General features: G+C 34.1%; 2 protein-coding genes across 5 annotated transcripts in view; one reads left to right on the top strand and one right to left on the bottom strand.

The window, feature by feature from the left end:
• Positions 1-87: 87 nt before the first annotated feature.
• Positions 88-4,702, top strand: LOC105684999 (serine/threonine-protein phosphatase 6 catalytic subunit). Its single transcript, XM_012398783.2, has 7 exons — positions 88-244; positions 401-496; positions 578-785; positions 904-983; positions 1,055-1,160; positions 1,351-1,512; positions 1,611-4,702. The coding sequence occupies exons 1-7, from the start codon at positions 176-178 to the stop codon at positions 1,799-1,801; spliced, it is 912 nt and encodes a 303-aa protein (XP_012254206.2). The 5' UTR covers positions 88-175; the 3' UTR covers positions 1,802-4,702.
• A 479-nt stretch (positions 4,703-5,181) lies between these two features.
• Positions 5,182-14,674, bottom strand: part of LOC105694036 (hormone receptor 4) — a 96,870-nt gene continuing 87,377 nt past the window's right edge. For all 4 annotated transcript variants that reach the window (XM_048650544.1, XM_048650543.1, XM_048650545.1 and 1 more), the window contains 5 exons: positions 13,942-14,076; positions 13,585-13,848; positions 13,086-13,278; positions 12,613-12,740; positions 5,182-12,276 (listed from right to left, as the gene is read on the bottom strand). In XM_048650544.1, the coding sequence (XP_048506501.1) occupies positions 12,196-12,276; positions 12,613-12,740; positions 13,086-13,278; positions 13,585-13,848; positions 13,942-14,076 (801 nt within the window). In that variant the 3' untranslated portion in view covers positions 5,182-12,195. The remainder of the gene's footprint in view (positions 12,277-12,612; positions 12,741-13,085; positions 13,279-13,584; positions 13,849-13,941; positions 14,077-14,674) is intronic.

Here is a 14,674-nt window from a genome sequence, read left to right as displayed (position 1 = left end):
AATATTTTAACATATTTTTTTTATAATTAATGACCCTTGAATCAAGTGGAGATAGATTTATTTTCATTGAAGAATGTCGAGCTTTTGAGAAGCCCGCTTTCTTCCGGAAAAACAACTGATACGCAGTTTTAAAGCTAGGTGCGCACCTCGCCATTTCCGACATTACGAATCCAAAATGTCAGACATCGATAAATGGATAGATATTGCAAAAGAGTGCAAATACCTACCTGAAAATGACCTCAAGGTAATGACCCTATAGAATATTCAAAAAAATAATCTTTACTTTAAAATAAAATTATTTTGTTTAATCGGTCTGGTCTCAAATTAAATCACGACGTTCTAGGTTACATTTTTAGGGTGTCTTCTGTAATCTATTTATCCGTTTCATCCTCCTTAACAGAAACTGTGCGACATGGTGTGTGATTTACTACTAGAGGAATCCAACATTCAACCAGTATCAACGCCAGTGACAGTTTGCGGTGACATTCACGGGCAGGTAAGCAATGCCTCACATACCTAACCTCAAAATATCCGTTGGTACTTGTTGATGCCTATTTCTCTTCTATCTTTATTACAGTTCTACGACCTCGAAGAGCTGTTTCGTAATGGGGGCCAAGTACCTGATACAAATTACATATTTATGGGAGACTTTGTCGACAGAGGATACTACAGTTTAGAAACATTCACCCGCCTCTTAACACTAAAAGCAAAATGGTCAGATAGGATAACACTCTTGCGAGGGAATCATGAGTCCAGACAAATTACACAAGTTTATGGGTTTTATGGTGAGGCATCTGTTACATTAGTCATTCTTCGGTTGGAAATGGATCAGATGACTACTCTATTCTTTGTCATTGAGTTGTTCGTTAATAATTCGGTCCTATGTAATGTGTCAAATTACAGATGAATGTCATAATAAGTATGGAAATGCAAATGCGTGGAAGTATTGCTGCAGAGTATTTGATCTTCTTACAGTAGCTGCTGTAAGTATTACACATTTCCGAAAAGATTATTCATAGTAAGAATAATTTTCCAAACAAAAATGCTTTTTTAGTTAATTGACGAACAAGTGCTTTGTGTTCACGGTGGCTTGTCGCCAACTATTAGGACTCTAGACCAAATTAGGACAATTGAAAGAAATCAAGAAATTCCACACAAAGGTATGAAGAATTTATAATTCAAGTATGATTGTATACTAAATTCTGCCTTACGTGTATAAATCGTAAAGGAATTGACATTGAGTGCCCTGCAAGCTTTAGCCTACTGTCTTGAATGACGTTACATTATTTTGACATTGGCAAAGTTTGACACTGACTAATGAATGCTTTTCAATTTATTTTCTGATTTTAGGTGCTTTCTGTGACTTGGTATGGTCGGACCCAGAAGATGTTGATACTTGGACAGTTAGCCCGCGAGGTGCTGGTTGGCTATTCGGAAGCAAAGTCACACATGAGTTCATGGGTATAAATGATCTCAAACTCATATGTAGGGCACATCAATTAGTTCATGAAGGTAAGCATCAACAGTCACATTTATTCAAAATTATAAAGGTGACTGGGCACCTCAGAATTTCTTCTACTTTTCTACATTTATTATATTCGTTATTCCAGGATTTAGGTACATGTTCAATGATAAGTTGGTGACGGTTTGGTCTGCACCCAATTATTGTTACCGATGTGGCAATGTAGCCAGTATTCTACAATTCACTTCAGTCGACGAGAGAAGTGCGGTATTATTCCAAGCAGTACCGGATGCTGAAAGAGTGATTCCTCCCCTAACCACAACACCTTACTTCTTGTGATCTAACTCGGCGCTCCATCTGTCGCGATGCAGAGGAGCGGCGTCGGGATCTAGGCCTCACGGAGATACATGACTGCTCCTTTGTCATTGAATCGGGCTGTTATTGTGACAGGATGAAAAATTTTTTATAGTGTATCGTAAATTGAGAGATTTTTTATGAAATCAGTTTATCTGGATTTATTTTTATTGTATCTGAGATGAAAAGATTTTTGGCACGAATCACGGTGCATTTTTTAGTGAACAAGTAAAATTGTACCCATTAAATTTGCGACCTCAGTTTAACAATTTTTATACGCTGAAAATCTGTCTATAGAATATGATGAAGGATAAAAAGGTTCTGACATTGCATCAGCCTGATCTCCTTACTTCAAAGAGTTTCCGTAACTCCCAACAAAGATATTCAATGGTCTACATGCTTTTGCTGCCTACCGTGTACATTTTGTAAAGCATTGGCGCTTCAGAGCAGTACATTGAACATGTCGTTTGGTCAGCTGAGAGCTTTTAAATCATTTAAGAATATGAGTCATTGGTCCAGTGATACGAAGCAGACACATGAAATAGAAAATATTATTCAAACATTCCGACAGAAAGGAGGCTCTGGAAACAGTCAATGCTTCTTCGACATTACATGTGCTGTGTATAGAATTCAGGTTTCCAGACACATAAGCTAATATCTGGTCGTTAGGGTCTTCCCAAAGATATTAATAACTTGATTATATTTCCATGAGCTCTGTACCCGCTGTTGCTTGCTATGTTCTTTTCTTCTCATTTTTAAAACAGACATTAATGCAATTAGAATAGTCGAATCACAAATGGTCAGATGAAACTTAGTGTATACCTGTCATCCAAAGACAAAAATACTGCCCTTGAAGGTGATGATGACTTGCTGCCAATGAGCACGTCTCAATTTTGTAAATAATACTATAATTATTCTTTTCTTTCTGGTCATACTTCGTGAAATACAACTAATGATACTTGGAAGAAAAGACAATTTTACCTTAGGTTCAATCTACTGGAGTTAGGCCAGTGATAGAACTCGACCATTTCATTTCTAATATAAGTTTTTAATGACGGTAGTAAGTTGGGGAAAAGATTCAATCAAGATCGGAATCCGGGGAGGGAAGTACTATTTTCGATAGAATGATCCTGTATTATACGTGATGGAAACTATATTATCGCACGAAGATTAGGATAGTTTGGGGATGATTCAATCTTGTCATGCGGCGTGTTTGATACGGTCAAAGTGAAAAAAACCAAATTCGTCGGACGAACAAATTTACGTGTACCTACAGGTCTCATATTATACCTACTTACCTATATTCATATGCCAAATTATTGTTGTATTAATTGATAGATAGATTATCATAAGTTTATTGAAGTAGGGAGCAATTTTTAAAACTGAAACCCTTAGCGATGTGCCTCTAAATTAATAAGCATTTGTGTAATATAATAATACATTGATACATAGATAGTATTAACGCGCTAACTACTGCTATAACAAACCTGAATTCTAACACGTTTTGTCGCTAGTTCGCAGTACTCCTATACTGAATCACAGACCTATAAACTATAGCATAAACTAGCACTGGCTGCTAAATCGAATCAGTACTACTTCAGCATCTTGTGAAATGGACAGAGTGGAGCTGCCACATGTTATCATATCGTATGAATCCTCAGATGTAGAATTACATTTTCGTATTTTGTACGCGATTCTCACAACAGATTCCCTGGCCTGACAAGTGACAACTACACATTGATTAATCAACATTGTTTGATTAATGAGTGCCTATAAGAATAGTAGATATTTACAATTCTTCAGATTACCTGTAGACTGACACCCAAATATGATAGTTTTCACCAGCAGCTCAGTGTAAAGTGACAAATATAGCACATTTTCAAACAACACTCATTGTTTTTAAGCTCCATTTGGATGAATAAATCCTTTTATTAAAAACCATTGACCTAAAAAACTTCACATTCCCATCATGACCATTGTACGTGTTGAGCATCGCACGAACAATGCTAAAGTGTATCAATTTAAGTTTTCTTCAAATTTCCATTGTTAACGAACTCCATTTATTTCGAAGTTCTTATGCAGGCGGTCAAATTTTTCGTTGCACGATTCAAAACACAGTTTCAAAGTAAGATCGTTTCACATTAAAATCAAAGTTATGTACCTATCATGTTTACAACCTCACGATTTTTTTTTGATCGGCTAGAACAATCTAATTCGGCGTTTGTAACTTTGTTATCAGGCTCTGTTTTTGTTTTTAAAAAAAAAAAAACATGCTCTTGTCAAGATAGTCGTGAAAACAAATGCTCGAACGCCTTTGACATGTTCGCAGGCAATTGAAGTCTTTCAAATCTATACAAAAATAAGAGATTCAACGTTTTCGTAAGAAGACGAAATGGTAATAAATCATCAGAAGAGGGATTGTTGGGAAATTTTTTGAAATGCGTCCTGTTTATTTTATTAACCGTTAAGAAAGTTAATAATTGCATCTAACCGTATAAAGCAAGTATCGTATGATAATTTTTCGGAGCGTTGGAAGTAGCTTATGGTGGTTGGCAAAGGGCGACAATTTCGGGGCACAACATTTGTGCTTTAGGGCCCAATAATTCCGAAACTTAATCGGGGCATCGTATTAATTAACATATTTTATTTCTTGACTTGATTTCCCTCTGTCTATAAACATAAGTTTGCCCTCACAATAATAGTATGTATCTGTCAATGTACTCCGAATAAACCGACCTCAGAACACGTGCTTAGCTTGAACGTTATGAACCACCTTCGAAGAATCTAATAGTGAGACATCATTATAATAAAAATGTACCTTGAAAGTATAGAATTTTGTTATGTTAACATCATAAACACCTATATAATAAAATACATGAAAAATGATTTTGTTATTGAACTTTGACTGCATGTCCCATACGTTAAAGAAACTGACAAGAAAAGAAGAATGCGTAAAAATGTGGAAAATAATTGCCATTTGAGGTCCTTTGGAACGTAAGTGACCCCAGGCTACAGAATATAAGCCACAATAAGTTATAGATAAGCGTCATGAAATATTATCCATGATTTATTAATCAGTAATCAGTTTATTTACTTGTAATAATTATTTTCGTCATATATATAATTCTATTTACTTCTTATTATTTATATAATAATATAGTATATTTATATTTAGTATGTATAATATATTATCTACATTTATAATCCCTATGAAAGGCATCTCCAAACAGACTTCAGATTTACTTCTTAAAATATCTTATTTATTCATAAAAATACAGGGGGCTCACATGCCACTAGTTGGGAGTTGTCTATTTTGCTGGGAACTAGCTTTTAGCTTCTTTAAAAATGACAATACAATATTGTCGTAGTTTACAGTTGTGCAACTTTGAGTTGTACCTGACCATACGGAATAACGGGAAAAAAGAAAAAAAATACGAAATTTCTTACTAACATAGAGACGATAAGACGATTTGGTTTTAGGAACTGTGTACAGACTATTACCACCGTTTATCGGACGAAATAGAAAATGCTGGATGATTGAATTGTCGCCTGGATTTTCAATGACTTTTTAAAGCGATAAGGCTTTTTTACATCGTTTGAGAATCACGTCAGTTACTTCAAGTTGCTTTCACTTCTAAGATCAGAAAGTTTCGCATACTTGAAAAACTACAAGGTGACACAAATGTCACATTTGTAGAAGAAAAATCGATTCATCACTATTACGAAAAAGTTTTTTTCATGATCACATTATTTCCCATTGATTTTTGACCATTGAAAATTTGAACCATTCGATTGTTTTCGTATGTAAGATATTTTAACGATTAATAACGATGCAATTTTCAACCCTCATCTGAATTTACCTACATACAAGCATGATATTCTATCAAAAATGCAACCCGTGTGATGATTATTTGCACATCGGATTCTCTAAAATCGTAAAATCAAACTTGGTGGACAGTAAGTATATCTAAAAACAATAAGCTTTAGAATCATTCTACTCTGAAATATATGTATATTCCGAAATAAGCTCCGTCGTCCTATAAATTTTTAGCGTCACAATGTATCCGAAACACATGGTATCCGATGTGCGAATTATAAATAAAACGAAAGGATGAGATGAAATTATTTCTTTAAATGTAAATTTACATGATAATGATTTGAATATTTATCAATTATCGCGTATAATATACTTTATTGTGTTTATAAAACACATGGTTTCATCACCATATGTGAATAAATCAGACAAATTTCTCCCATTCAAAGTGTAAAAAACAGCAATAATATCTAAAAGTTTTATGTATTTTGAGGCTGCAAATTCTTATCATTATTTTTTTTTTTTTCGTTATTTTTCTATCACTTCGCCTGATTTTAATAGTACGTATTGCAAGGCAGGAGTTTAGATAAGTTTTATACGATCTTCCATTTGCAGAAGTGGAAAATGTAAAATCATGGTCAGTCTTTTAAAGCCAAATCCTAAATATAACGATTTCCTTATCTCGACATAAAGATACTTATGTCGCTTTTTATAGAACACAAGTTCCCAGCATTGACAACGACCTTCATAGTGCCCAATCTCGATTGAAAGAAAAAATTAAAAAAAAAAAAACATCAATGGTGAACGCAAGAGTGAAGGTTTGCTTTTTGAACACAGGTAGAAATTGGTAACTTTGACTCATTCGTTGAAAAATTATTGCCAATATGACAATTATACATGTCTGTCGTTTTTGGGTTAACATTTGCTGACAAATAGCTGAACATGTCCAATTTATGATTTCGGAGTATACGGTCCAACTTTAGAAAGAGTACAGATATCTTTCACAATGTGTGCACATTACAGATAATTTTTACTCTTTTTTCTGTTGATTCTATCTGTCATAAATTTATGAAAACAAATGTCACAAGTATGAATTCCAAATTTTCATCATAAATGAGCAAGTATTGGTGTTTCCGGTTACAAATTTAGTATTTCTCTCATACCAACATAGATTGTAGATATAACATAAGTGTATGGAACCAGAAGAGATTGAAACAAGTATAAAGCAGTAAGTATAAAGGAAATGTCAGCCAAATCCGTCGGTATCTGTTAGATTCTGAAAATAAATTCGGAAAACATGTCATTAGACGCCACTAAACGACGTAGAAATGATACCACCACCAAAGTGATGAAAGAATTATTATTTCCATAGCATGCATGGGCTTCATGGTGCAAGTATTAATTGTTCGTTTAGTGGATATTATCATGATCTCCTTCTGTTTCTTACACAATTGTTATATGGCATAACGATTTGTATAGTACGGTTACAAGTAAATTAGTGTACACGGGCGCGATCAGAGGAAAACAAACACTGATCTGTAGGGATTAAAACAAATTCGAATGCCAATAATAATAGCTGATCGTAGAAAATTAGTTCTAATATATGTATATAATTATTAAAACATGTAAGTATCACTGAGATATAACAAAAAGTATATACTTAAATTAGTAACTCACAATTTGAATTTTACATATTTCAAATAATCATCACCATCCCATCATTAAATGATTGCCAAGGACAAAGCTACCTTTCAACGAATTGAGAATATTGGTTATTCTGAGATGATAAATTACAACGAGAGAGACACAATTGCCATGATAATTGTCATTCGTTGAAAGTCATTTTGAAGCTCAAAAATTATGTGTTATCACAATTAAATTCATCATACATAACTGTCTATTACATATATGTATATGTATGCGACTTTGCATGGAGTAGCCAATAAGTAAAACACGTAATTGCAGTAAATGGAATCATGATTTTTGATAAAAGGTATTCAGAAGTACAAAAACGGACTAGTACTTTTAACATAGTTATTATTAAATTTTCGTACAATATGTACAAAGTTGAACCCATAAACGAGAGGCATTTTCACCGACTCTCACTCGCACTTAAATATTAAAGGTTGGGCACGATAATACTCTTGGTAGTATAATGCCCTAAGTCTTGCTGATCAAACGCTTGCTACCCTGTAAGAAATACCTGTACTCCCAAATATTCATACGCGATTATGTCTTTGGGTGTAATTCATAATATGTACACTCTTTACCAGGAGAGTATTTTTCTCTTTCTATTCTTTACAGAATACACAAGATCACGTTTATAGTCTGTTCAGTTTATGTGGCGAATTATATAAGAATGTCAGTCAAATATAACTTTTTATTATGTTACACCGTTCCAGAAGAACAATAATAAGCTCATCTCCAATTGAGACTAATCATGTACATTTTCTAAAATATGTTCGTAATACCGTTTGTATAAAGATAATAACCATCAATAGTTCTATATTTATGCGTAAGCAACGAACACAATTTACAGCTCCTTTTCTTTTACTCGTGTCTTTACAACGTTATCACGAAGGATATAGGTCGATCATTATATAAGATTACAATAAGGAAAAAGGGAGGGAGGGGGTATCACGCGTGTAGCTGTCATGGCAATATTTAGAATATGTAAAAGAAATTCTTTCCATTCAAACGAAATATTAGTTTCACGTTTTACCCTTGTTAACCATGAAACTTATTGTTAAGCTTGCATACCTTTATTCTCATAATGGTATTTGCCGCGCGAGACTGAACTTCATCAAATGTATGTATGTACGTGTAAAAATGATAGAGCAAAGTACAAAAACAAAATAAAATTCTCTAATAGGCTTTATTAAAGATATGCCATGTATATACATATTTATAACTGCGCAATAACGAGATTGTAGCTACATATGTAGACAAAAAGAGAACTATCAAAAGCGACCAAATGTAACGAAACTTCTAAAGATTTGTAATTACTTCAAATCAATTACTATCATCATTATTATTATGCCTGAACAATTTCTATACTTTGATCACGTTATGATTTCCTGTAACACAAGTACAACATTTACAAAAAATAAGATGTCTTGATTATGGTAAAAAATTTTCTTATTTATTTTTATACTAATTTCTTTGTCTCTATAATTACCTAAGTTTTCATAAATATTCAATCTGGATTGAAACTAAATCCCGCTATGCGATTTCAATTGAATGCTACGTGTTGTTGAAGACTAAAATAAGATTTCAACATAGATTAAAACATTTCTTTTCAACATACAGACGTCCCTACTATATCCCCCAAAAAAGGCTGCCTGATACGTCAAGGCAACAAATAATTACGTGCAAAAAGAATTTGTAAATGCTTCGTTTTGCCTAAAAACTGACAAAATAATTCCCTGAAACAATAAAATTGTAATATTAACACTGTTATGCTACTGGGACTGGTAAGATAATTAGTTGGGCATGCATAAATCGATAAAACCACAAAAGTACTCGCCATGTTTTTCATCTTCAAGAAAGTTTAGGACTCGATCAATCATGCAATAAATCATCAAAGTTCGCTTGACCACCATTTGAAATCTGAAAATCAGATCCAATTGATTCCAAATGGTAAGTGCAAATATGTGATGCGATCAATTTATATTTAACGTTCTTTTGTAATTTGGTCAATTTGGGCCCGCCAACGTTACCGTAGATCTTAAGCTGCAGACCTAGAATAATAATGATGAATACGAGTTTCTGATATCAGGGAATACAGGAATCCTTACTGCATATTCGCATATTCACAAATAATATAAATGTTTACAATATAAAGTGTCCATCAGTAGTTAAGTCTTATAGTATGGACAAGTAGCCTTTGAGTCAATAGACCTAAAGTTCTGCGTAATTCATGTTGATTCTTTGGACGTGTACTTTTGGCCATAAGCTAGGTATTTTGTGATTTGTCACAACCCTTCGTGTTTGGGTTATGAATGATTAACAAATTCCGTGTTGTTTACCGGTAGTGACACATTGAATTATAACAACCAATCTCAAATCCCTGATCCGTTAATATTGGTACGAACCTTACCAAAGGCCGAAAATCCGTTGGTCAATTAATATGAATAATATATTCGAAGCATAAGTGTGGTATCTTCAATCCGGGCTATTTTTCGCTGATTAAACTTATTTGGAATAACGTCACCTATTACTATTAGCGACATGTTCTAAATTGTCAAGTCTGCAGGTGCTAGTTAGATTTAAATTACCATGAGTAATCAGTGATTGGTCAATTTTTTCCATCCGGCGTAAAAAAATGAGTGGTTGACACAAACAATACATTCTGAACCATATCGTACATAGCACCACACAATCAGAGAAATAGTTCATAAATAACAGGAATGTAGATAGTGTACCGAGAATATTCGGTGAGACCACAGGATGCGATTATCGTTGAACGACGGACTGACAGTTGTCAACCTAAAGGAGTGGAAACCAAAGAATTGGAAGCAATTTCATATTTATTCACTTCTCATTTGGACGAGCTTTACTTATTTATATGTCTTCAGAATACGATGTGAAAAAATATTGGTGGAACATTTGAATGGCCAATTTTACCGTATATTCTTGAAATATATATGTTTTCAAGAATAAGCAAAGATGTGTATGAATAGGATTGTTGATACGGAGTAAGCACAATATAACTCACGCTTATGACCATAAATACATCAGTGATTTATAGTTATGATAATTTCTATGGAGGCAAGATCGAATAATTAAGGTTGTTCCAAAACAACGTGCTCAAAGTATGTATAATAGTTATTTTTATAACATGAACAATATTAACTAGTATCGGCCATTGGTACTCTTGATTTAATATCCTGTACCTTAAATAGTTGAGCCTATTGATTCGCCATATATTTCTCTTGAAAGCAAGAAAGAAGAACGAACAAAAAGTTCGAATTTATGGATCTGTATAATAATGATGTGAAAAAAGTCAATATAATTAATTTTATGCTTCTTAAATAAAAAAAAAAAAAAAAACAATTACACGAAATGTTATAATTACGCACCAAAATTGAATTACTCATCCATGAGTATATTACATATTTATAAATTATCATGCACCCTGATATTCAAGTTATATTCGAATAAATTCCAATATTTCAGCACATGAAATTTATTTGACAATGAATTTCAAGAGAAACATAAAGCATATTCACATTCACAATGTAATATACATATGTACGGTTTATGTATACGTCGTCGGAATTCAGATGCGTTCGACGTTTAGTAATACTATATGACATTCATTGTGGTAACTTCAGCAAGTAGTAACATAAATATAATGATTTTTTGATGATGTCAATCAATTATGTCGTCGGTAACTAAATTTGTTTGTTATGTTAGATTCACTCAAGAAATTCAGTAATCTCAATAGGTCTCACTCTATGCATGTATGTAACATTGTATAACGAAATTGTGAATCATGAAATTCAAATCGATAACCAGTTTTAATTTGTTATTACTGATTACTTGTGGTTATCGCTTTACTTCTAGATGGGAAATCAGACACAAATAATTTTACCACATGCGTATATGTATATTTGAGAAATTTACTGCACGAACATATGTATCAGTCTATTATGCAAATAGTGATCCATATCACATGCGTTTTGACATTGTAAAAATATGAGTGATTTTTAGGCAAACAGTTTGCCATTAATAAAATGTGAAAGTCACAAATCAGGATTTAGATGGCATCAATTTACTCTACTTACAATTTAAAAAACCGTTCAAACATAGAGTCCATTTTTCAGTAAAATTAATATTGTTCACATAATAATTCAACTTGATCTTGATTGACAACACATAGCGTGAAATCAATGGACATCATAGGCTTGTGACACTGTCACTATTAATCAACTTATCAAGTGAACCTAACATTGGAACATACAGCTGTAGTAGTAGGAGTGCAATATGCATAACAGTATGCAAATGGCAAAATGGTAACGGTAAACAGTTCATGGCCACAAGGTTGGGTTTCAGTGAAGACGGTACTAGGGATGGGGTTGATAAATATTTCTGAAATTACGAAATGTAAGAGGAGTGAAACAAAGGCTTTGTTGCGCCAATGGCAGTAAATCAGTAGGTGCTGAATACAAAAGAATGCTTCATATACTATAATAATTACGATGATTTTATAGATCATGAGTTGATAAAGTTAGAAAATAGTCGAGTTGATCCATAGAAATGTAGTATATCACGTCAGATGTTGACATTGAGGTTGAGATGTGGATGTAACGTGACCAATGGTGAGCATACGAGAGTCTTGTTAATCGGATTATGCAATGTGAACACACATGACGAAGTTGCGCAGCTGCGTACAGAAATATAGTCTTCTAGTTTTGGTAAAAAAGTTCAGTTCCTTTGTTTTAGTTTTAGTTTTGTACAACGCAACGAACACACACATTTATATTATATAGTTATTATACATTCACAAACAAAGCTTTCATTTTTTCAAGTCTATTTGTTTGTTTAGGTATTTATTTATTTACTATCTTTGAATTGCTGAGTTCAATAGGAAAGGAACGTAGAACATTTTGCTCTCGAGTAGTAGAGCTGCCGCTGACTGTACCTGCAATTACCAAGTTATAACTTAAAAGTTGAATAGAATGTGGAAGATTAAGCCGTATAAGAGAGTTCGATTCCTTTAGCAGCCAAAGCTTTCATTCTGATTGCCAAAAATTGCAATTTAATCGTATATAGATTTTCATTATGACAATCGCGATGTGCCTCAACACCCATTATTCAAGCAAAAAAGTATCGAAACATTCTAACCAGCTGAGAACCGGAAACAAAACAAATATTAATGTGAGGAATGAACTTTGTGCACTTGACGGAAAATAAACCAAGATATTTGAATATTATTTCGAAAATAGTGTGTGAATTGTTTCATTATAATTATACTTACTTCAGGCAATCTGACGAGGAGATCATGAAAGCGGCCTGGTTGCTGAGGTGCACTGTGTTCCACAAAACTGCGTAGACAGCTCATATACCGCTCTTGGATTTGTTCCAATTCCAATGTACCCTCTCGTGCTGGAAGGCCCAATACAAAAAAAGTATTCAGAACGGATTTTAATAAATCCTTCGAATAGTTTGTGGTACGAAACTTCGGCCACGGCGAGTATCATTGATTGTGTTCTCATATCGGACGAAATTTCTTTGTCCCAAACGAGATAATTATTGAATTACATAGCCGATAGACCGAAACAAGAAGTGAAAAACTTACATTTCGCATCTCCATTTGTAGCGATTTTAACAAAAAAAAAGTTGAACAATCAGACAAAATTTTAAACAGATGTGGATAGTAGTCAACTTGATGGTAAAAGTAAAACGGGTTACGCTAAACGCGAAAACTTTGAAAATCATGTTTAAAATTACCTTGAGATAACATGGTGATTACTTTTAGGCATACATATTCTTCCATTCGTAATTTCACCTGTCGGAACATGAGTGTCACGTACGTAATTTTTTCCACCATCAGTCCTACGTCTTGCCGCAATTGGTCCATGGTTATTGGCCTTCCCATCATACTTGTGAGGCACGTTTGCAGAGTGCACAAGTTATTTGAAACCTGTGTTGTAATTACATAAAAAGCAATTCATAAGTTTTCGGAGGAATTCATTTTCAGCTGAAAATTCGGAATAATTTATCTGAAATTCAGCAGATTGATTTGAAAAAAAAAGGGTTTAATCGATTTGTCAGCATCTGTTTAATGTATATTTTTGAAATTCAACTCATGCATTATACGAACCGAAATGATATTTCAAAGGTATTGTTATTTTCAACCTTGATATTTTCAATTTTTGCCATTAAATTCCGTAAAGACCTAACGAATACGTAAACATATTGATACTTCAGTAAAATCAAAGAACATTACCTCTTGCGTAAAATCTGCACCCGTGCCATCGCTACCAACGCCGGTCCACTTTTGTTGCCCGTGAATCGCTTGATAAGCGGAGGTCGTGAGCACCAGCAATTCATGCCACTTGTGCGTGAGTAGCCTTGTATGCACTTCAACAGGCAGCTCAAGGTAAAACGGTAACCTCTTGGTCCACTGCACCAATTTGTACACTATACTGTCTCCTATCTGACACAACTTTTCACTTAAGTCTGACTTATGGTCCAGCAGGTCATCCAAGTTCTGAAATGTAAATAACACGATATCGTCATGTTCATCATTCTGACCTCCATTATGGGAAGACAAATGAGGCATCTGTTGAAAATTTCTGCCTACCCTTAATGTGGCAATGTCTCGGAACTCGTCACAGTCTATAAGGGTTTGAATCATGGCAAGCGTAGCATCCAGGGGAAAAGCTCTATCCCTTGAACTGCTAACTGCGTTGTCTAGCCTCTGCCGTAGATGTACCACCTGGAAGCATGTCTGAATTTGAGTATTTATATTGGGTCAGCCGTGACATATGTGCCTATCCCAGCGTGTTATCTGTTCTTGATGATAAATGATTTGCGGTTTTTATTTGAGAATTTCAGTGACGGCCTGAATTATGATGTTATTAAGTTTCAATGATCTGGACTTGAGTCAACAGCTTTAGCTCACAATCAGTAGAGTTCAGTTGAGCACCTGATAGCTACGAAATAGACGTAGTAGCAAAATTTTTTGAAACGAGTAGGGGGTCATGAAGGATGCCCATAAGCATATTTTTCCAATAAAGATTCGTTGAGCTCCGCCTACCATCTTGACGAACCGGTGATACTCGATATCTCGGCACCTGCTGGCCAGATTTCGATTTTATCTTTTTACTTTTGTAGAGAAAAATATCATCTACAACTTATGTTTGTAACGTTTCTTGCAAGGCTCTCAGGAAAACAGTGACGATCCGAGAAATGCCATTAATTTGTGCTTGAAAATGTTCAATGCTAGGAATTTCGCTTCCTCTCAATTTGATCAATAAATTATTCCATTGAAACTTGTGAAGGACTGAATTCTGAACGTTTTTTGTACGAACAGT

Source organism: Athalia rosae, chromosome 2, assembly GCF_917208135.1.
Source record: "Athalia rosae chromosome 2, iyAthRosa1.1, whole genome shotgun sequence".
In the NCBI taxonomy this organism is placed as follows: Eukaryota; Metazoa; Arthropoda; class Insecta; order Hymenoptera; family Athaliidae; genus Athalia; species Athalia rosae.
The sequence above is the reverse complement of the archived record's forward strand: the minus strand, read 5'-3'. Positions and strand labels throughout refer to the sequence as shown.